This window comes from Ziziphus jujuba, chromosome 3, assembly GCF_031755915.1.
Source record: "Ziziphus jujuba cultivar Dongzao chromosome 3, ASM3175591v1".
Taxonomy (NCBI): domain Eukaryota; kingdom Viridiplantae; phylum Streptophyta; class Magnoliopsida; order Rosales; family Rhamnaceae; genus Ziziphus; species Ziziphus jujuba.
In genome coordinates, this window is record NC_083381.1 from 26,932,838 (window position 1) to 26,957,352 (window position 24,515).

Here is a 24,515-nt window from a genome sequence, read left to right on the forward strand (position 1 = left end):
AAATTAATCATTTTTATGAGTGTTCACATTTTCGTTCTTTTTCCACAAAATACTGAATGGAACTTAGTAAGCAATTATTTAATGTAAAGTGATTTCTTTTGTCTCAATAGTGTTACAATTTATTTGCAAAATAAATAAATAAAATAACATTGTTTACCATTTCAATGTTATAATTACTAACGTATTTATTTCAAACAAATCACATTGTCTTTCTACCCAAAAAGCCTTATATAACATAAATTTAAAATAATGTTACGTATCCGTGCTAATTACAAAGTTAACAAAAAAATAAATAGATAAATAAATATCAAAATGAACAAAATTTCAAGCTACATTTGTTTAAGATGTCTAAAATTATAACTATTAACTAACACTTAAAACATAATTAAATTACACACAGTTTCATAAAAGAAAATAAAAGAGAGATATTAAAAACCATCCATATTACCAAGCAACACATACAAATTAGAAGATATAAGAAAACTTTAATGTCTCATTAACCTTAGGGTCTTTATCCATCTGTTTCTGATTTAATATCTAAAATTACTCACTTGGATAACAATTTTCTTACTCTTAATTTTTTATTTTTTTTTATCACTGAATTAGTCAATAGTTAAGCACATTCATTTTATTGTGTTCTTCACTTGTGTAAATAATAATATATACTAAAAATATATATAAACATAGATTATCAACAAAATATCAGATATCAACTTCGCTTCATAAAAAATGATTATGCTCTTGACATTCGTTTAGGCCTTATGCAAGCCAAACATCCTCATTATATTCGAAGGAAAGAAAAAGAAAAAACGAAAACGAAGTGCAGTGTAAACATACATCAATTACTATTATTTATATAAAATTGCTTTTTAATTAAAAGTCCCTATCTTCTTTTTCTTTTTTTCTTTTGTTTTCTTTTATCAGCCTTGGGACACATAAAGTTGGTCCGGCCTGATCCGATCCTGTTCTATTATCCTTCTAAAAAAGCTCCATCAATTGCTGCGTCACATCTGCATTAACAGTGAAATAATTTTTTTATCAAGAAGCAAAGAATTGAAAAGAAAGATTAAACCCTAGCTGACATACAATGAAGGACAAAATTGAAACATATACTAACACAATACTTATTCCACAGAGTGAGAAAGGAGAGAGAGTAATAGACTCTGTTCACACCTCACATATATAACAAGCTGATAAAAAACTCTTTTTTCAGTGAGAATAGCTTGTAAAAAACTCCTATATAAGTTTTAATCTACCATAACCAAATTGGAAAACAAATGGTTATTCTATAAGCCGTTTTTTAATTCCCTTGAACAATTATGAGTTCCAGAAAGAGAGAGCCAACATATGACAATGAAAATTGCATGTTCTTCTCAGACAATGAAAATTGCATGTTTGCAAAACATTGTACTATGTATCCACGTACGTGTCACAGTTATAAGTATGAAGTTTAATCACTGCATGCATACCATACCACTATCTGAATCCAATATTGTTTTTCAATTATCTTTCAGAAAATTTTTTCAAATTACCTTGCATAATTGCTGGTGTTGTTTGGAATTCTTGCCAGATATTCTGATAGGATGAAAGATCCAAATTTAGGAATTTAGCAGCTAGGCAAGCAGCTCCAGCAGCAATATGATGTGGCTTGAACTGAAGCCACAGCGAACTCCGAAGCCTAAAAAAAAAAATCAAAAACACCATCAACTTTTAGAGGGTGAAAGAGAAATAAAACCACCGTTGCTCAGGAAGCAGAGAGAGAGTCAAATCAAACCAAACCATCTGGTGGAACACCAGTTAGAACAGGAAATGTGTCGTACAACTTAGAATATATATTTCCACATTGATGCAAAGCAATTCAGCTACAAAAGTACCAGAATAAACATACAGCATTAAAAATTAAAAGCAGGATGTCAGAAACAACAGGCATTGATTCAAGAGAAAAAAAGTAAAGTCATTTTCTTCTTACCAACTAAAAATGCAGCAACTCAGGAAGAATATATTCCAACAATCTCTGCAGGATGCTGATAGAGTACCAAAACTATATCATACATATAACCATCTAGAGAACACACCATACTCCCAGGCCCAATTCTGCTGCAGTGACATTTTACTCCAGAAACATATGCAGTTCACATGACAAAGTAGTAGATACAGCAACATATTGCAACAATCAAACTTCTCAAAGCTAACCCACTATCTTCTGCTAAATGACTGAATCTGATCAAGCTTCTCAAAACACACGCTTCCATGCTCATTGAGCAAGCATGAAAGTTCAATGGTGAGTGCAAGAGAGTTGCCTCTATGAAGAGGAAATTTGGCCTACTGTTCCTAACATATATACATATGGAGTATAGACAAACCAAACTGCTTCATCCCAACACTATTCTTGGCTCTCGTTTACCAGGGTAAGTACTTATACAAAACTGCAATTTTTTATTTATTTATTTTTTTCTTTAGGGAAAATAACTTCATAAAAAAGAAAAAGAGAGCGAGAGAGAGAGAGCAAGATGCAATTCATGCTATGAAAGTGCAAAATGAAAAGGTTTTTCAACTCCTAGTTAAACCGATTAAAGGAGAGAGGAAGGCAACATGAGCCGCTGGACAAAAACAAAAGAGCATTAATAATACATGCTGTTAGGAGCATCTTAATAACAGAACTCAAGTAAAATCGGTTGCTATCAGGAATAGACTCAATTTTGATGTTTTTGAGTGCAAGGGTAGAAGGGGGTAGTATACATATTGCCAATAACTTGAACATAGCTTGGGAGACCTTTTGCCCCTGCTTAGAAAATTGCAGAAGTGACCAGTAAGGACATATAGTAGACTTTTATTACAGATATAAGCAAATATAATATCAACAGTCAAAGTAGCTTCCAGAAAAATGGTCCTTAAGTTTATAATGTTATTTATACTAATACTAATATTCTTTGCTCAAAATTTATATAATTTACTTGTCTATCTGCATGTGCAGGTAAAATTTAAAATCTATACATATATAGACATATATATATATATATATATATATATATATATTACAGTATCGAAATAGAAGTATTAATAAAAAATAATAACAATTATGATAAGTATGGTGATGATGGTGGTGTTGGAGATGACAATGATATTTATAGCAACAATAATGGTAATAACAATAGTAATAGCAACAGTACAAAATATGGTGTAGTGGTGATAGCAGGATAACCAAATTGATAATAAGGGTTTTGAGAATATGGAGAATATCAAATATCTGGGAGAAGTATATTAATTTCCTCTTTGACATGCCATTTTCCTTGTTAAGAAAAAGTAAGCTTGGCTGACAAATCAAGATGGCCGTATAGGAAATCAATAAATATTTCATTTTAGCATTAAGAAAAAAAATTCTCTTTTTTAAATTTCTACTATTATGCAAAACTTCACCTCCTAACTCTTCCCATTTTGCTGTAACAGCACTGGCTAAGCTTTCATTCACCTTTCTACCACATACATTATCTTTACCAAAAACTGAAATTTTTTTCATAAAAATTATTATATAGCACAACTGAGCAGAGTCCACCATACTCCAATGACAAAACTCGAAACACCATGTACAATACTTATGCTGACAATAGCCTAATTGGTTGTAACTTGTAACTGAAATCAAAGTAAAACCCTGATGTTACCAAAAATAAATAAAAAATAAAAAAAAGCATTAAATGTCCAGGAGTGCAAAACCAGTGTACATCCGGTTTTGACATAGAACTTATAGTAGATGAAAAAAATAATAATAAAAAAGAAAAAGAAAAAGTCAGAGACAAAGGCAAATCTGACCACCAAAAACTTTATGACTCAGCCAGATCGTTTGCTAAACTAGAAGCTACCCCTAACTAATTACCATGTTCCACATTCCATAGCCAGCAGAATCATAGGCGTTTCCTACAAAATAGTTTGAACATAGGAAGGACAGATTATATCAAAAAAAAAAAAAAAAAAAAAAAAAAAACACCCTTGCCTAGAGAATGGTTTCCCAAAAATCCAAAACCAAATGCACAGACAGCCATGGCCAATAAATTTGATGCTTGAAAGAACTCTAGAGGTTTATGACAAAGAAAGGCACACCAAAAAAAGTCAGATAACAGAAAAATGAGTTGAAGTCTTTTGGTTATATTTCAATAGCCAATAATCAACTTGATGGATTAAATTGATAGTAAAATTATCCACTATATAACGGCAGTTCACTTCAGATGCAAAAAACAATAACTTTCCAAGAACAGCATATCAATCCGCCAGCTAAGAATATCAAACAGGCCAGCACGCTAATCTTGTGTAGATCCTGCAATTATATGCATGCCAAAAGAATCAATATCCCATAATGACCACACATAGTAGTTGCTCTGAAGAAGAAAACACAAAGTTAATGACACAAACAAGAAGGAAAACCAGCATTTGCTCCTTCCAAGGCCTAGCCACATCCAAATCCCAACAATCTGCATTCCGTTGAGAAACTAACACCCATGGTGATAATCCTAATTCTCTTTAAACCTACTCTGAAAGGACACAGCTACAGAGTCCAAGTCTACTTAACAAAAAGTACCTGAAGAGGGCGGAGAATCACAAATTCTTGATAAATACAAAGCCAGTCACATTCATGGTACATTGCATCTAGTTAAGTTTAAAATGAGCTGATCCATTTCACCCTCACAATAAGCTAAGGTACTTCTTATGCATATATTACATTGCATATAAATAATTAAACAAACAATAACAAATACACTCACCATAATGCAAGTTAATTGGCAAAAAACAAAGAAAAAGGAAATGAACTAACCCTTCGCTGACCAAGTTTAACGCCAGGGTCACCAAAATACTTTGTGAAAAACCTAATTTATTAAGAACCGATGTAAGTGCCGCATATGGATGCTGCACATTTAGTTCAAAGTTTAGAGTAGTTAGTATCATTTGCTCAGCCTCGATCACCCGCTCCCTATACTGCTCAAACCAGTCCTGCATGTGTATAACCAGAAAATATATCAGTGTGGAAACCTTAACTTTGTTTTTTGACAATGATTCACATATCTGAAGATAGTTGTAGTGGAAAAAAATAAAAATAATAATAATAATAACAATAATTTTAAAAAATCTTATGCAATCTCAATAATTTTGAGTTATACTTGAGCTGTCAAACATCACTAAATATGAACTAAAACTTCATATAGGAGACAGCCCTTCCTGAAATTTAAAACCAACTGATGCCAAAACAGCAATTCGGTTATTATGTTGACCATGGAATCTAATGAACATAGTATTCAAATTCAAACTAAAAAAAAGGTCCTTTTGTGATCTGATTCAGACAGATTGAGCAAGGGAGTTATGTTAATTTAAAAAATAAAAATAATAAAAAATAATAAATAAATAAAAAAAGGAAGTAGAGAGGCTACTTACAATAGGGAGAAGATAAGACAATAAGGTCATATCCTGCTTGTGGGAAATTTCACAAGATGCTCTCAACATATTATTTAAAGGGCGTGGGGTCTCCTCTGATTTTGAAGCAAGAAAAAGGGCAGCGGTAGCAATCAACTGCAGGAGGAGATGAATCAGTAATAATATAAACTTCTCATTATCAGCAGGATGAACTCAAGAAACATACTTTGTTACTGCCAAAAAAGTTTAACATAAAAAAGACACCCAATCTACTCATGAAATATTTCTAACTTCTATGGTGCCAATTTAAGCATAACAAGAATAACTCACAAATCTATCATGGCAAGCATGTGAACGTCTAACAAAGAACCGATGACAGAGAACCATGGCAGTGCCGATGGTTGTTTGCGGCCTGCAAGATACATAACCAAATGAGAAAATCTTTAAATATCAAAGTCAATAATGAAATCCTTAGACAAATACATATTCCTAATTCCTAATGGAAACAAATAACCAAAATAGAAAGATGGGACACTTACAGCTCAAGACGCAAGCCAAGATTCTGAAGGAAGGCACAATACGAGTATCGCAAATGTGTTTCACGCATTGAATCAATACCATCTTTCCTTGATGGAGAGTGTCTCTCGATCTCATCCCTTGACAGAAAAACAGGCTCTTCATCATCCAACTTGGAGCGATCACGTTTACAAGAAGTCGATGTCGACACATCGGCATTAATTCTGGTAGGAGGGATAGAATCATTGCAGGTAGAAGGTGCATATTCATATGCATTGGGTGGATAATAGTGCCTCCCACTATCCCCCCAAGTAGAAGCAGAAAATTTTCTCCTCTTCCAAGATGGTCCATTATCAGGTCTAACATAATTTGAATTATTTATATGCTCCCTGTATCTGCCAGAGTATTCATAAGAACCATTAAATCCCCTCATATGATTATTTGTCCTGCTTCTATTCCTGTTGTTGTAGCTGAAATTGTTCCTAGATAATGAAGACCAGTAACCATCATGCACTGTGCTCCCTTGTGATCGGAAGTTATGTTCAAATGACATTTTTCCTGCTTAAAATTTTTAAAATACCAAAGAAAATAAATAAATTACAGCGAGCAGTAATAATTTTTAGAAAATAAATAATTTTATCCTTAACAGTTAATATGCAGTAAACAGAAACCTTTACCACTAACTTAATGTTTTCAAATTACTTGAATCCTAATTTTTCCTACCATATAGTGATTGCACTCCGAAGAATCTGAGAAAAACCAATCAGCTATTAAAACTACTTGTCCATCTAAATCTGTCTGATGTCATAAAAGCCGGCCAATGTGTGGAAGACCACCGCCTTGAAAACTACTAAAGTTTCTTTTTATCACAAAGAAACTGAAAAACATCAGAAATTCATGCACTTATTATAATTTCCTCATTCAACTGGGTAACCATATAAATTTGGCCTTGAAATAACCAAAGCTAATGAGAACAAAGGCAACAACCAATAATCTCATTAAGATATATGTTGCCTCCATGTGGATACAACTAAGAACTATCTGACTTATTCTCCAAACATATAGAGCATCTGATGTCAACTACATATCAAGGGACCAAATTGTATGGCGACGATTGACTCCATGTCAGTTTGGACGAAATAAATCATACAAAACTTGTGTTTGTAGATAAAGAACCAAACTTCAAAATTTGTACATGCTTTTATTTCTTAAAATCCATTTCTTTTTGTTTTTCAATTCATTCCACAAACTAATAAATGCTAGGATAGATTAACAATAGCTTAATGATCACCACCGATGAGGTATTATCTGCGAATATTCAACCACGCAAACACAAACAGACGTGGAATCTCAAAGTTAGACAATATTTAGATCTAATTATCTCTTGAACCCGAATTCTAGACCAGAAAAAAGGGATAATTCTACCCAAAAAAAAAAAAGTAACAATCTTTGAATTAAAATAGTGAAAAAAAAATGGAGCACGCATCAGGATTGGTATTAAAATTGAATGATCGACTTTTACGATATTAACAATCGCAAATCGCAAAAACCAGAAGCAAGTCTACCTCTGTCAGCAGCGAAAGAGATCCAGAACGCAGTGGATGTGAATGGAATTGAGAAAATTAGGGTTTGCAGAGAGAAACAAAGCGTAAAGGAGGCGATGGAACAAAAAATAAAAAAGAAAAAGCAGGCGAGAGAGAGAGAAGGATGAAGGCAAAAGAAAAAAATGCGTAAATATGAAATGGTTAACGGTGACAAGCCAAGCCAACCAAACCCAATACACGTTTCCACCTGCTTTTATATTTTTTTTTATTTTCTTTATTTTGTCTACGGTGCGCCGTACGCGTCCTATGCGCAGTACGCCACCTGACGCAACGACTATATTCTATGACGTCAAGACCAAGTCCAGTATACGTGGGCTTCGATTGGACCTGTTCTGTGGTCCAGGCTTGTCTTTTTGGGCTAAAATCAAATTACCCATGTCTGTTTAATCTTCCTGGACTTCCTCTTCGTGGCCCAATTTCTTTTCCAGTACTCCCATAAGGTGCACTACAATAAAGAACCATGTACATCTTATTTCTTTCTTTCTTTCTGTTTTTCTTTTTTTTTTTTTTTTCCTTTTTTTACCAAAGTGTATATATATATACTAGGTTTGGCGCACGTGCTTTGCATGTGTATTGATATGTAAAAGTGTTAACCATATGTGTATATATATATATATATGTGTGTGTTTATATATATATATATATATATATATATTCACACCTCTAAAAACAAAAAAAAATTACTTTATATGGATATTAAATATTTGATCCACAAGATAAAGCAAAATACTTTTTATTTAAAATAATTTTCAACAAATAATATAAAATAATATATCATAAATTTATTAAAACGCCCGTTAATTTTTCTTTTGCTTTTTCCTTCTTCCTAGGATAAATATCCTAGAGATTATTTTTCACATGTATCCTTTCCAAACCATTACTTCCAGGCAAAGAAGTTTATTGTGACAAAGGGGCATGTTAATGGCATATTGTCTCACTTAATAGCAGCTTTTAAAAATGATGAGCAGCCCTCTACACATGTTTTTGCAGGCCCCAATTGCTTCAGAAAGTTGTTGGATGTCCTGATCTTCAGTTAAATTTAGTGCCGCAATAGGAATCTTAGGAAACTTCTCATAAATTTTTCTGGTACGATCTAAGAAAAATATTTTATCATAATTACCAAGAAAGACAACAATATAAATGTTAAATAGACCAAAAACCATAAATCGCCATATAATCATGTGATGTAGTTTCTTTCATATTAGAAGACTTCATAATATATAGCATAAGATGAAACAAAGTAATTATAACCATCAAGGGAAACTCAAAACAAGTATTTATCATAATAGTGAAAGGTAAGAACCAACCAAGAGAAAATTGATAAGCATATAATGCTACATCACAAGTTAAAAACTGACCAAGCATTTCATCATCATAAGGAACTTTTCCTTTGTTATGATATGCTCCAAGATGTACAGATCATAAAGAGCCTCAGCTTCACTTATCTCAACTATAGATATATTATAATTTAAAAAAAAAGGAAAAAAAAAATGAAATAAGGTTCACATATAATAAGTCAGATGGATGAAGACACACATGTTAACGAGGATAGACATGGACCTAATGGTTGAACAGTAGGCTAAAACTCAATCCAATTTATCAAATTGCAAGCCCTATCCTAGATACTTGCAATGGATGTGCTCAAATGGCATAAAATTATATCTAAATGAAGGGAAGATATTATGCAAATATTCAAGTGTTCATAATTATTATGCAAATATTCAAGTGTTCATAATTGTATGACCTGCCCATTTTCCAGCTGAATGCATGCACCTGCCTGAAGGATATCCAATGCTTTAGAATACCTCTATGCAGATGCATATCTGCAATAAAGCATGCATGAATTTCATCAGTGGTGTATACGTGAATTAATAATAAAGATAGCTTGTTACATAAAAGAAAAATGACCATTATGAAATCATAAGGACAGACTAATTCATCTACATCTATGCTGGTAAGTAACAACTATTGGGTTTATTTCCCCATTAAAAACACACTAATTAATTATGCATGACGAATTTATAATCAATGGAATTATATTTTTCATCACAGGTGTGAAACATAAGATAAAGTTTTGATCTAAATGAACAGGACAACAATAAAACAGAAAGAAGAAATGATTATACCTTGCACCGATCGATTTGTACATTTGTTGAGACCCATAGCAATTACCCCATTCTACAAATTTTGCTCATTTGTCAATATGCTGCATTTAAAAGCAAAAACGGGCTACATTATGATTGAGGATCATGCTTGCTAGCCAAAATAACGAGATTTGTTGCAAGAAAAACTCCACTGTCTTTTGAGTATTTTCGGATATTTAGTTGCCATAATGATTGAAATCCACAAAAATTAATAATTGAAATTAATCATCATTCTTTGAAACTCAAAAATCAAACTTAAACAGAGATCGTGTTTAAGAATTGCAACACAAAACAAAGAAAAATAACAAAATGAGCCATTTTGTGTGTTACTTTGATATCCCATAAACCAAAAGCAGCTTACTTGATCATTTTTCCGCCATCATCCATAAGGATTTAAGCATGTTCCATTTAACGACTAACCAAATCCAATGTAAAAACCACGCACCATTTAACAGCTATCAAATATCTGGGGGGAGGGGAAGAAATTCAGCATATTTATAATTTTAGAAATTTTCATTTATAGTTTAGTAAGCAAAATAAAAAACTCCATAAATTTTTGTTTCACTCGATATTTGGCTTGCAAAAAAAACAAAAAAAAATTAAAAATAAAAACTTTAGCCCCATCCCACAAAAACATAAAATGAGATATTTTAGTTTTTTAGTTTTCTCGGGAACCAAATACAAAAACTGAAACGTTAATTTGAGGAAGAGAAATTAATTGTAGAAGGTTGGTGTACCTCTTGAGCAGGAGGAAGAGTGCCTCTTCTGGGTCTCTCCTGTGACATGGCTTGGATTGTTTTTGGATAAAAAGTATAAAATGGAATTCAAAATGCCAGAGATCTAAATCGCTCCCGGCCAAGACCAGGGATTTCTAATTGATACGCTCTACAAAATCTCTCTTCCAAGTCACAACCCTCTTCCTCTCTATTCTGTGACTCTGCCACTTTTTTTTTTTTAAGTTATTATTATTATTATTATTATTATTATTATTTTCTTTGTAAAATCATCAAGGCTTGCCGGTTCTTAGGAGGAAAAAAAAAAAAAAGGACCAAGAAATAAAAGAAAGAAATGAATATAAATAAGTTTAAAATCGAAGAAACATAAAAGAAGGAAGAGGGAAAAGCGGAGGAGAAGGAGAGACCATACCTATTGTTGTTCTGTTCTCCAATAAAATCTAAGAGGAGATTTATGGAGCTATTCTTCTTTAATCAGGGCTACCGATTCGAGTATACGCTCACTGTGCTCGACAATGGCCAAGAGGAGCTCACACGGAGTCGAGGAAGGGAAAGCGTTAAAGCGATTTCCTACCACTCATATTTATATAATATATTTTGAATAGTAAAAAAAGACCAAAACTTGTCAGCACTTCTCATTTATAATATACACAAAGGATATACAGTTTCATCAAATCTATCCCCTAGAGCTTGTTCAGGGAAGAAATTTTCTTTTTCGTTTTCTTTTTTTTTTTTCCCCCTTTTGTGTGGTGGGGATGAGGATTCGATGAGAAGCTAGAACAGAGAATACAGAGAAAGAAAAAGAAAAAGAGATATGGAGTTTCTTTAAAGACAGAGACCAAAGGGTTCATATATTAAGTGAAAAATTAAAAAAAAAAAAAATTGAAGCTACCCTGGTTCTAGCCGTGAAGAATGAAGTAAAAGTCAGTACGTTCTTCTTGTATGGCCTTTCTTTCTCCTCCTCCTCCTCGTTTCTGTTGCTTCTTGACATCCTCATCACTGTATCCGAGTTTAACTCTGATAATTTCTTGAGGTCTCAGCTTCACACCTTAAGGAGCAAACCAAAACAATGCCAAAATACACCTTCGCCATCGCAAGAATCAATACAACCCATACCTTAGTACGTCCCTCCGTTAACTTTACAAAATCCTTCCCATACCGCAGATACACCTTCTCGGCAAAAGCGTTGTACTCTCTGACACTGCACCATTGTTTTCTAATTTATGTAAAATTACTATTATATCCTTAGCATACCATTTTAAAAGGAAAACGACATAAGAGTAGGTTTGGGTATCTTTACTATAAACGACAGCAACTTAATAGTAAATAAAATTAAAAAAAATCCAAAACAAAACAAAATGCAAAACACAGAAGATGCAGTCGTTTTTTAACCATTTTGAATAGTAAAAAAAAATCAAAACTCATCAGCCTTTCTCATTTATAGTATAGACAAAGGATATATAATTATATATATCATCTAATTCTATCGGTATATATATTATTTTCTTATTGTATATTAGTATATATAAATTATTTTTATTGTATTTTAACAGATAAACTAACAATCAATAATAATCTGTAGAAAATTGTATAAATAAAGTTGTTCTTAATGAAAAATCAAAAATCAACAGTGATATTGGTTAATAATGGTGTTTAGAGATATTTCTTTTCTTTTTTCTTTTTTTTCTTTTCTTTTTTTGGACTTCTGAGATATGATGAATTAGACAACGTAATTTATTTAAAAATTGGAAGATTATGAAGGATAATTCTCATTTATGGAAATCCCACCAACTTGAATGCTTCCCTTTGATCATTATCCATATATATATATATATACACGTGGCAATTTATGCATTCCTTCAGGCGCATTTTTTCTTTCTTTGAAAATTGACACCAAAGAATATGATGAAGCTGTCCACTTCTTATGATATAATCAACAAAGGTAATAGTCATCACTCATCATTTCACCTCCAGTAAATAAGGACAAATCCATGGTTTTCATATTTTAGGGAAACCAAAATGTCAACAATTTGGCACTAATCTATTTCATTGTCTGCTTTATGTGTTTTGAAAAACCTTCCAGCAGCTCAAGAATTTCTCCTTCAATAAATCAATCATTGATTCACAAACAAAAAAAAAAAAGGTCAGTCATTGATCTTTTTGAATTTTCTGAAAAAAGAAGATATAATAATCAGAACGACAGTTTAGTTATTCTCAACTACCCAATGATATTAGCTATGTCTATTTATTTATTTTGAGAATATTCTCTCCTAGTCGCACTATTGCCAGTTTCTAAACCAATTAAATGGTAACTTAAGTGAGTTTCTTTTTTTTTTTTTTTTGAGGAAATTTAAGTAAGCTAATTTACTTTCATGCATGTGAGTTTTTCACAAAGTAATTACAAAAATTTATCAATCCAAATATTATGTTCCTAAAGAAATGCTTGATATATATTCCACATCCATAATTAAAGTAAATGACTTTCCATGTACATAGGTTCAAGGTTAATTAATTAATAAATTATAGCCTTTACAAATTTCAAAAGGTAATCTTGAAGATAAGTGCAGAAGTTCAAGATAAATATTAAGATATTATTTTTATGCATGATTAAATTACCCAATTCATATTATAAAAATCCAAAAAATTATGTTATGTAAGATGGAGGCTGGTTATTGGCGACAACTCGTTTTCAATTCTTCATATAACAAGAAAGTTTTCAGAATTGCATAGGGTTGGGTATTGTCTTTATTAGGTCTGAATAATCGATTTCCGTACAATTTAATCACTAAATATTATATTTCCTAATGCGTGTTTTGGAAAATGCAAAAATCCCCATGTATCACGCCCACGGGTTCTTCTCTCTCACCTGACTACGTGACATCTGTCCAATTTCATCGAAAGTGAGATCCTTACTTAACTTTCACTATTTTTAAAATCTCAAATTAATCAAAAGATTCTTGAAAATAGTTTTTCTTGTCCCAATTAAAAATCGTTAAAACACAAATATTAAAATAAACAATAATTATGTTTTAATGGAGATTAATTAATAATAACATTTACTAAGGTTGGTTCATATTCTAATTAAAGTGTATGGCAAACCATGCTATTTTTAATTTGTTTGGCAATTCCAAACAACCATTCAAGCTATTAAACGGATCTAACCTAGCTATCAGATAAATGTGTTTGATTTAATTGAAATGCAACTTTCTATTAATTGTTGGACGTTATTAATGACTTTAACTGTATAAAAGACTTTATTCACAAATTTAAAGGCTAAAATATGGTTTATTGACATGCAAAGCATAGCTTATTTAATGCAAAATACGATCATGCCACGGATCCACATGCAAAATCTAGGCCACCATTCGATCCACCATTGTATCAGAAAGATCTCTCACACAGAGAAGAAAAAATAACGAAAAAGAAGAAGAATCAGAAAGGGACTGAGAATTCCGACTAAAAAATCAGAAAAAGGTGTGCACCTATTTCTATGCAAAGAAGGACTAAAATAAATTGCAAATCTGAATAATCATTATGATTCACAACAGAGCAATTAGAGGCTAAAAACAGCTGTGAAATGGGGTCATCAAACTCATAATTAACCAAAAGCAAGAAAAAGATAATGATAGATTGATGAATGAAACACCTGTAATGTGAGTCAGTGAACTCATATTCATTAATTACAGCAACGAGCAACCCCTTTGTTTTTGCACGTAATTAGGAAGATAATAATAGTAATTAATTAATTAATTAATTATATAGTTTTATTATAAGGTAAGTTGATCTAGCGGTCCATGAGGAAAGGTGGCCCATGATCCGAACCCAACTTTCACGTTTAAGGCATGTGACACCTAACTAATATGTAATTTCGTATTATTACATTATTACATATTGGCCACTGCTATGCTACACAACGTGAGAGACAGAGAGAGAAGAGGCTCTGAAACTCCCATGTGAGGCTTCCATAAAAACCAGATCCAGTAACTGTTACGAACGCCAGCTATTTGACGTACGAATTAAGAACCACAAACGCTGGTGGCGCGTGGTTTTAGTTTTGGACGCCCAACCATTGCGCGTGGAGTGCCTTATTGATTTGGGAGTTAAGTTACGTTAATGCCCTCTTTGTTGTTCCAATTTTTCATAATATATATTTTTATGCAAAAATGAAAATTCTTCCATTGAATTTGGCTTTCTTTTGTTGTTATAAGGGAACCCACGTTATTTTTACATTAAGTGTGTGTGTGTTTTTCAAAAGCAACATAAACACCCCCCTTCTCGCATTTTACTTCGTTAGTGTCATCTCTTTTGTGTATTACATATTTTCTTTTAATATTTTCACCGCATTTTCATGTAAAAATATAAGTAATTAAAATGTAAATGATATTTGAAAGATATTTGTAACACTTTCACACTGAAATTACTTGTTAAAATTGGGGGAAAAGTATGTTAAAAAATACACCACGTTGCATAAAAGTAACCTTAATAGGATTTACATAACTATGAAAGATACTTGTTACAAAATTGAGAAAATAAAAGGGGTGTTAATATTTATTTATTTTTTCTCTTGTTGTAATGTAAAAATGTATTCTTATTTATACTTGTTAAAGAAAAATTATAAATAAAATAACAGTTTATTTTATATTAATTTAAACTTTTGAGATAAGTAGTAATTTAATTTTATAAAATAAAATAAAAATACATGTAAGATTTATAAAATAAAATAAAAAATTATTTTTCATCAGTTTAAACTTTTGAGATAAATGATAATTTAATAACACTTAATATATAGTTTCAAATTTTATATATAAATATTTATATTTTCTAATATATATAATTAATTTAAAATTTCTAAATAAATAATTCAACAACACTTAATATATAGTTTCAAATTTCACATATAAATATTTATATTTTCTAGCATATATAATTAATTTAAAAATCCTAAATGAATAAATAGATTATTAAAGAATTTTGATTCTAATAGAGATAGAGATTCAAGTTCAACAATTATTTGAATAAGAGGCTCAATCATACTTGCTAATTGTCTAGCCAGTACAAGTGGATCCACCATTGGAGGAACACGCCAATCTCTACAATTTCAAATATTTATTTTTCCCATCAAAAACAGGAATTTTGATTTAAAAAATGCAACAGAACATTCAAATATTATTTCATATATATTCAATAAAAGGGTCTAAATGTAATTTTACCTAAAACAATATTACTTTACTGAAAGTCATTTTTTATTTCATATATATAAGGCTTCCAACGAATCCCTTTCTATAGTTTACACTCAAAAACCATTTTTCTACACCTCCGAGCAAGAGCAGTGAGAGAGATAGTCAAAGAGAGACACAGAGATAGATAATGTAGCAAAGCAAAACCAGAAGACATGGGTAGGAGATTAGACAACAAAACTCCCAAATCCCACACACTTCCATCTTCACCATCCCACTCATTCTCTTCCTCTTCATCCTCAGACTTCGAGTTCACCATCTCAGTCTCTCCACGCAAATCCTCCACCGTACTCTGTCCCGCCGACGAGCTCTTCTACAAAGGCCAGCTCCTCCCTCTCCACCTCTCATCTCGACTTTCGATGGTCCGAACCCTCCTCTTAGCCTCCTCGAGCACCTCCTCTTCCTCCGACACCACCACCGTTGATTCCCGAGACTCCACCGGAAGTTCTAACGACTCCCACTCTTCCTTCAGCAGCGATCTTGTCCTCCTCGCCGCCTCCGCCGAGTCCTGCGACTCTTCCAGACCCAGCTCAGTCGCCGCCGAGGACGACGAATTCAAACGCCTCAACAACTCCAACAATATTCATCTTCAAACCCAGATCAAGAAGAGCAACAAGTACTTTTCTTTGTCCAGATTCTCTTCGGTTTTCAAGAAGGATCCGAAACAGAGAGACTCGGATAATAATAACATATCCGGGTTGTCGTCGTCGTCGGTGAAGAAATTGAGCTCCACTGCTAAAGAAGTGATACGGAAGTATTTCAAGAAAGTGAAGCCGTTGTATGAGAAACTATCTCAGAAACAGAAAATGGAAAACTCTGTAAATTACTCTGTTTACTCTGTTTCTAAGAAAACAGAGAGATCGAATGCAGGAACAGAGTTATTATCATCAGGTAATAAGAGTTACAGTAAAGAGAATAATGGAGGAACTGGTGGGTTTTCTCATTCGTTTTCAGGGAATCTGAAGTACCCAAGAAGAAGTAGCTGCGTGTCGAGCTGTCCGTCGTCGATGAGGTCGTCACCGACTCATTCCGGCGTGCTTTGCCGGCCGGGGTTGAATGGAAACGGTGGTGTTAAAGCAACAGGAGGAGGTATGTATTACGACACGTCGTCGATGGAAGAGTTGCAGAGTGCGATACAAGGCGCAATTGCTCATTGCAAAAACTCGTTGATTCAGAGCTCTAAGGCTACGGTCAGTAATGAGATTTGAAAACAAAAAAAAAAAAAACCAAAAAATAATTAAAAAACAATTTACTCACTTTAACTGAAAATAATTAATTTTTAAAAAATTTCTGTGTATCTGTCTTTATCTCCTTGTTTGTTTCTAGGAGGAATTAACGTTTTGTTTTTAAGAGAGGGAAAAAAAAAAAAAAAAAGGACCTTTTTTTATTTTCCTTTTTGTGGGTTATGATGTTGTTGTAGTAGAACACTGATTTAGATTTGGTATCGAAACTGAGAATCGAAGTCTGTGAATGAATGTTAAATCTTGGAATTTGTAACCTTTTTTTGTTACTTTCTCTTTTCTTTGTTAGGTTCTAATCTTTCTTTTCGGTTTTCACTTTTCATTGAAATTCTGAGAGACGTATAAAATCATTTGGCAGGGGATGGGACAAAACTACGACTCTAAAAGGGATGACCTGCCGTCATTTTAGCACTGCATTGAAAAATTTTTATTTTTATTTTTTCGATTTAGTAGGGATTTGAATTCTGACTTTATAATTATAATTAGAAATAAATATTTTAAATTTATTAATTGTTTGGGTTGTTATTTTAGTCGGCCCATGTGAGAATGAAAGCTTAAAGGAGGGTTCAGTAGGGTACGAAATGTGATTGGTTAAGCCGGTGTATTAAATGTGAGCAGTAAATTACAAAAAATGGGAAGAGGAAGCAGCTCTGAACCTTCTATATATTTTTTTGGATAGTAAATGTTGTCTGCGCTCTCTTCCTTCATGTTTATGAGAGTTCCGACAGCACCATTGTCAGTAATCACCTCGACTAAATTTTTTGCTGTAACTTTAGCTTCAATTTAAGCCGAATAATTTACCAAAATTGACAGGACAATTGGATTTTAGAAGAAAGCTTAAAACAAATGGAATTATAGATAAATATAAAAAATGTTTGATCGCTAAAGGGGGCTATAGGCAAAAAACATGATTGGATATTTCAACACTTATTCTTATTTAAATAATAACTTTAATAAAAATGCTTATCGCAATATCATGCGTATCTATCCAATGGATGTAAAAACAGATAACTAATTTAACCCAAAAAAAAAAAAAAAGGAAAACAGATAGCTAATTGTGAAAAAAAAAAAATGAAATAGTCAATCTTTTTTAAAATAGTGATCAAATCTTAAATTGATATAACTTCAATGGAAGACTTGAATAATCAGATTATCCGCATATAATAAGATATTCTAGCTTACTTGCAAATTTTCACATATATATAATTAAGAAATCTCAAATTCAAGCAACGCTTTGGTTGAATTGGTGTTAACATGTATATCTATTTAAATAACTCTTAGCAAAAAAAAAAGGTTGTAAAATCAGCTTCCAAAAATAGGTTTACATGATGAGACTTCATGTATATATATATATATAATAGAGATTTTTAAATTTAGGATGATATATTCAATTTAGAATTTGATAAATTTAAAATGAGTTATAAACTTTAAAGGATTTGATAGATTATTACAGACTTTATAAATATTTTATAAGAATCCAACAAAATTTGTGGATTTAAGATTGTATTTTATATTAACAAATTTTTTTCATAATTTTACTGTTAAAATTCTTTCAAATCTATTAAAATCCATAAATTTTTAAATTTTTTAAAATCAATAATTTTTTTAATATCATCAAATTTTAAAAGAATTATATAAAATTATAATTAAACACATCAATTTTAATAAATTTATCAAAATATAAATTAAATATTATTCAATTTATATAAATTTATTTAAAATATAAATCAAATATATTAAATTTTTAAAATATTTTAAATTTTAAATTGAATACACCTCTTTCTTTCATTCGTTCAATAATTACTAATTAAAAAATCAACTATGACAAGAATGACGAAACCAAACGGCGAGAATGACGAAACCAACTATGACACGGGGGTGCGTGAACAGCACGAGAATTATTGTGCGAGTGGACATGCACATGGCAAATCTATTATTCATCGGTACGAGTACGGCAAAATATGATTGTTATGACGCAATCCTAGCCCTACACTTGTCCTTCTTTGGGTGGTGGGTTGAGAAAATCACCAGCTGATCCACAACTTTTTTTCCGAATCGAACTAGTCTGATAGCGGGGTCCAGCAATGATAGAGTGGGGACACATACAGCAGATTCCAAAGAGTCATTCACTGTGGGCTATTTGATCAAAGAGCCACCGCTTCCATGAACGTACGTGTAACTTGTAATGTTTGAATGGTAGGGCACACACAAATATATTAGGGGATGGAATATAAAATATCAATTTAGGTATTTACATTGTCCGTGCCGTTCTTTGAAATATGGAAAATGACCCCACAGGACCCAGTTCAGTGTACCCTTGGCGGTGACTTTGCAGGAACTCTTTATCAACAAAATATATACTCTTCTAAAATGTCGGTTTAAAATAATCCCAAATTTAATTTTCAAAAAAAAAAAATCATTGGATATATGTTAAAAAATCTTCATTTAATTGGATAGAAAATCTTAACAACAAATCTAATTGAATCTGGATCAGAAATTATTACTAACTATCATTACCAACTAAACTGTTTTTTTTTTTTTAAATAAAAAAATTCATCATCCTCTAATCTAAATAGTCATTTCTTAAGATTGACATTATAAGAGGAAATCATGACCAAAATGTTATAAACATTTAGCTGTCTTCTTTTTCTTATCGTTGGTAAATGGACTCATTGGACATGGAATATTTCAGTACGTTTTTGTCCTCAATGCTAATAAATATTAGCAACATGATAATATTACAATGATGTATTGTTTTAATATTTTTGCTATTGATATGATGAAGTTTAATCATATATATATAAAGCAATCATGCTTTTGTTTTTATAAGCTGAAATGGAAAAAACAAAAAAAAAAAGTAATAATAATATATTAAGCTAGAGATGACTTTAAGGAAGAAAGGAACAAAAACGAAGGGATTTTTCAGTCAGAAACAAAAAATTCAAACCGGCAATCACTCTGGTCTTTCTACGGAACTGCTAGTTTTCTCTCAATCGATCTTATCAAACAAAAAGAGGATCAAAGACATTAATGTGTTATTTTTCTCCCACTTTAGAAAGGCGTCTAGTCATTTCAAATTATCCAATCAAATATATAGATTATTAATTTTTTTTTCCTGTTAGAAAATGATAGATTCCAAATCATGTTATAGAATAGAGTCGTAAACAATTTGGTCATTATTCAATTTCCCTGTTTTTTTTGGGAGGCAAATTGACACATGTTCAAAGACTTTCTAACATAATAAAATGGGATTGAAATGCAATATATATATATATTTATTCTCTTGCCAACAATGTCATGGACAATGTAGTAATATAAAAAATTGTATATATAAGTGACACTCGATTATAATTTTAAGATACAAATATTGTTGGAGGTATGACAACTCTTATATATGATGTATTTAGAAGTGATTCTTAGAGTTATAAAAACACTACAAAATGATAAATCACTTTTTATGGAACTTGACAAACAAAATCTAAAAGTAATTTTTAATAATTTTATTCCAGAGAAATCACTTATTTGATAATTATGAAAGCAAACGACAATTAGATGATTTTTCAAAAATTATTTCCTTAAAAAGAAGTGATTGCTCATAAATCATTCCCAAGCAAATAATTTTTTACTTGGCAATTAGTGCTTGTATGTGATCATATGATAACTATACAATGATGTTTAGTAGATAAAAATGATGTATAGAGAGAGTAAGATTTGACAAACAATTCAATTTTTATGGGAAGGGGGTATAAAGTTGAAGGCGATAGAGACTAGGCTTTGAAACATTTAGAAGGGAAGTGTTAGGATTTTTTTTTAAAAAAAAAAAAAAAAAAAGAAAAAAGGTTGACATGAATTTTTCAAATTTGGAAGTGTAAAAAATAAAAGGGTGTTCCACATGGGATATGCAGAGACAGACAGCTCATATCCCATCACATTCAACACACATACTGCTTTGACGTGGTCCTCTTCATCTTCTACCTCCTTCCCTTCTTTCTCTGTTGATAGGCTTTTGCACGTGCTAAAGAGAGAGAGAGTACCAATTTCCAACTCAAAAAGCAACATTTTCAGGACCCTCTCTCTCTCTCTCTCTCTCTCTCTCCGCTGACTCAGAGAAGCCATTAATGTCATGCTTTTATTTTTGGGTTCAGATAATAGATAGCGATGCAAGGTCAATGTGAGTTAAAATAAAAAAACGCCACGTTCAGTGCTGTCCAAAAGTATACTTGGACTTCGGGTTTTGAGTCCATTTTATGCGTTTCAATTCACTGGATCTATCTAAATGGAGGGGCTTAGGTATCCTGTTTGCTTCTGAAACATGAGGAGCTTTTGAAGCTTAAAAGAAGTTTTTGATAATCTGTTTGTAGTAGCTTTCTGTAATAGCTTTCTACTTTCAAAAGGGTTAAAAACCCAAGTGGGAAAAAAAAATAAAAATTGTAGTTTTTACAGATCTTCTATAGCATTTCATTTTACCGTTGTAATATCAAATTTTGACATAGATGTAGTGTGTTTTACCTTTTCAATAGCATATTATAAAATTTGGCAAATTATATTTTTGATGTAAAAAATGGTGTGAAAAATGCAATTACCAATTTTGATAGTAGATCTCAATACAATAACATTTGTTGAACCAACAATCATTTAATATTTTTTATAATTTGATATCATTTTTTAGCATATGCTATTTGAGAATTAATTTTAAAGTTTTACATTGATATTGAAATTTACTTTAAAGAGTTTATATAAATGTTAAATTTTAAACATGCCAGTAACCAAATGCCATGCTTTTAAAGATTGTCAAAAGAACTCTTTAAAATGAAATGCATATTTTTAATAGAGTGAAATTTTAAAGGATTTTCCAACAATAATTTTTATTTATATTCTTTATTTTTCTTGTATTTCATAAATATTTATTGCTTTGTTTATATTTCCTCTTTATTTTTATCTAAATTCTCTTTTGAATATTATAATGATAGCATGAGAATTTATAATATATTAAAGTAAAATAATATAATATTAAAATAAATAATGTACTTGGCTATTTACAATTGAAAAATTAAATCCATTTTTTATATTCAAAAGTCAACATAAAGAGGATTTTTTTTTTTCAAATTAACTTTTTAAGATAAAAAAGTGCACATAGATAATGAAATCCATTAAAAATGTTCTTATTTATTAGATTTTCGAAAAGAGAAAATAATATTTTTTAAAGAAATATAATTAAAATTAAATAATTATGAGATGTGCAAACTTAATTTGCTGGTATCGTGGAATTCACATCTCACCATATGTGGACAAAGTTAAGTGTCCACATGTAATCAAAACTAGTTAAGTGATCTTAAACAGAAAATGACCTTATTAGAATCATTCATATACTTGAAACTTTATCTTCCTTTAAATCAGCTTCTTTGTTTATTATTTTCCTTTTTACCTTTTCCTTTTGTTTATCAAATAATACTTTGTTTTGCTTTGTCAATGATTATAATTTGGGACGTGACAACAATTTTAGAAAAAGGGCTCCTAGGGTTAGGTTGCTGCTGAAACGAAGCTACAAAAGTTGAAATGGGGGGTTGGACTAACAAATCAATATATTTGACTTGGTTCCCCTGGCAATTTTGTGGATTACTTGATATTAACTTGCTGGATAGTTAAATCCAATATTTTTGATATTTTACATATAAATATATAATATTACATATAAATCTTTTTGATATTTTACATATAATATATAATATTACATATAAATCTTTTTGATATTTTACATCCTTAATTAATAACAAGAATAATATTAAAAACATTGGAAATTGATGTGCTTTTTTACTTTGTTTGATGCGGACCCAAAAATAAAAATCATGATTGCTACTGTCTGTGCCAGGATGATATAAAGACCTTCATTTATTTTTTTATTTTTTTTAATATTATAAAGACCTTCAATTATGTTGTCTATGAGATCGGTATTAATTTATTAGCTTTAGTCAAGCCTCACATATATCATTTAAATATGTTATAACTTAGGGCAAGGGACTTCATCTCTTTTTTCATTTTACATGCCGGGGAGAAAATTATATTATTTTTACTCATGAAAGCTAAGGTGATCATCTAGCTCTATTTTGAAAATAAAAATAAAAATTAATTATTTTAAGACATACAAACTATTCTTTTTCCTTTCAAGCCATTTGTTGTCCCCATGCAAATTGAAAAATGAGAGGATATTCTAACCAAGTTATTAGACAATATGGTCTACGACCAACCATGCATATACTAATAAATAAGTTTACGATCAACAAGCTTTGACATGATTATGAAGTACTGTTTTCTTCTCCACATTATAGCATTTTTATTTTCTAACGAAAATATATATATTTATTTGTGGCTTAATAAGAAAATCGATTTGAAACTTATGAAGATGTTTTCAACTGTCGTCGACCGTCCCCTAAAAGCCATTGTACAAGCATACCAGCAAATGATGTCATTTTCTTTCTTGTCAATATCAATTTGGTTTTTTGATCTAAATAGTAAATATAAATGTCTAATATGTTTTTAGGAGATCTCTCGGAAGCAACATATATAGATATTTTCTATATGGGTTTTGTAATTTTCTTGTTGTCTTTTTATTCATTTTTTCTTTTTGTAACGTGTTAAGATATCATTCTTATTTTATGAACCTCAATAAATTAAAAAATAAAATAGGCAGGGGAAAAAAAAAAAAAAACCTAATTAATAAGTTCGTAGCTTGTTGATTGTTGCATTAATCCACCACTATATACATATATATATATATATATATATATACACACGTGGAGTTTGACAAAATAAGGAATTTATAAAAAGGAATTGTAAATACAACCATCCATCATACTGATCATGTAAATTTGATAATCATAGATGCCTTATAATCCCTTTCTATAAATTTTTTATTATATAAAATTCCAGTATATATATAAGTAAAATTTTACTGTATAGGGCACCTAATGCTAGTCAAACATGTTATCTGATCGAGGCTTTTGCAACATGTTGCCAGATATTAAGTGCTTACACTACGGAGGAGAATAAACGCATTTATTATAGCAAATCTCTATGAATGTATATATAACTTTGATGGGAAAGATTTAGGAAATTATTCCTGTAACATGAGAAGGGAAAGATTTAGGAAATTATTCCAGTAACATGACAAAAGCTTCTAAGTTCGATCAATATGAATTACAATATTTCTCTTTAATCTTTATACATAGCTACTTTGTTTTTGGAGGTTAGTGGTATATATATTCTTTTAAGTAACATTGGATTTCTTATATTACTCAATTAGTGCTCTTACATATAGATATTTTATTTTAGATTATATATAGTCAAATAATAATTGAATAATATAAATTGTTTAATGTTGCCCAATAAAACATTCTCTTATATATATAGTCGTTTTTATCGTACGACATATAACCGCTTAGGTAGATTATTTATAATTCACTAAATATTTTATTCGAAATTACACATAATCGATTGATAAGCAACCTAAATTATCCGATTTTGTCCAATAAAAATATATATATATATATATATATATATACATGTTAATTTATAAGGACCAAACTCAACCCCACCCCACCATAACTAAGAAGTATAAGTCAAACTACAAGAAATTAGCAATTAA

General features: G+C 30.9%; 2 protein-coding genes across 14 annotated transcripts; one reads left to right on the forward strand and one right to left on the reverse strand.

Moving 5' to 3' along the window:
- Positions 1-688: 688 nt before the first annotated feature.
- Positions 689-11,588, reverse strand: LOC107423038 (cyclin-T1-4). Of its 12 annotated transcripts, XM_060815962.1 has the most exons (11): positions 10,808-11,586; positions 10,399-10,683; positions 10,023-10,127; positions 9,644-9,723; positions 9,262-9,340; positions 5,937-6,471; positions 5,728-5,809; positions 5,419-5,553; positions 4,805-4,980; positions 1,533-1,678; positions 689-1,010 (listed from the first exon to the last, which is right to left on the reverse strand). In XM_060815962.1, the coding sequence occupies exons 5-11, from the start codon at positions 9,284-9,286 to the stop codon at positions 979-981; spliced, it is 1,131 nt and encodes a 376-aa protein (XP_060671945.1). In that variant the 5' UTR covers positions 9,287-9,340; positions 9,644-9,723; positions 10,023-10,127; positions 10,399-10,683; positions 10,808-11,586; the 3' UTR covers positions 689-978. The 12 variants fall into 12 exon arrangements, 10 of the variants coding, with proteins under 10 accessions (XP_060671945.1, XP_060671946.1, XP_048334050.2 ...); XM_060815963.1 differs by lacking the exons at positions 10,023-10,127; positions 10,399-10,683 and having other exon boundaries at positions 10,808-10,965; positions 11,288-11,586; XM_048478093.2 differs by lacking the exon at positions 10,023-10,127.
- Positions 11,589-15,662: 4,074 nt separating this feature from the next.
- LOC107423018 (probable membrane-associated kinase regulator 1) lies at positions 15,663-17,547 on the forward strand. 2 transcript variants are annotated; one of them, XM_025075264.3, is made up of 2 exons: positions 15,663-16,822; positions 17,405-17,547. In XM_025075264.3, the coding sequence occupies exons 1-2, from the start codon at positions 15,788-15,790 to the stop codon at positions 17,429-17,431; spliced, it is 1,062 nt and encodes a 353-aa protein (XP_024931032.3). In that variant the 5' UTR covers positions 15,663-15,787; the 3' UTR covers positions 17,432-17,547. The 2 variants fall into 2 exon arrangements, with proteins under 2 accessions (XP_024931032.3, XP_015888013.3); XM_016032527.4 differs by lacking the exon at positions 17,405-17,547 and adding an exon at positions 17,232-17,383.
- Positions 17,548-24,515: the final 6,968 nt, after the last annotated feature.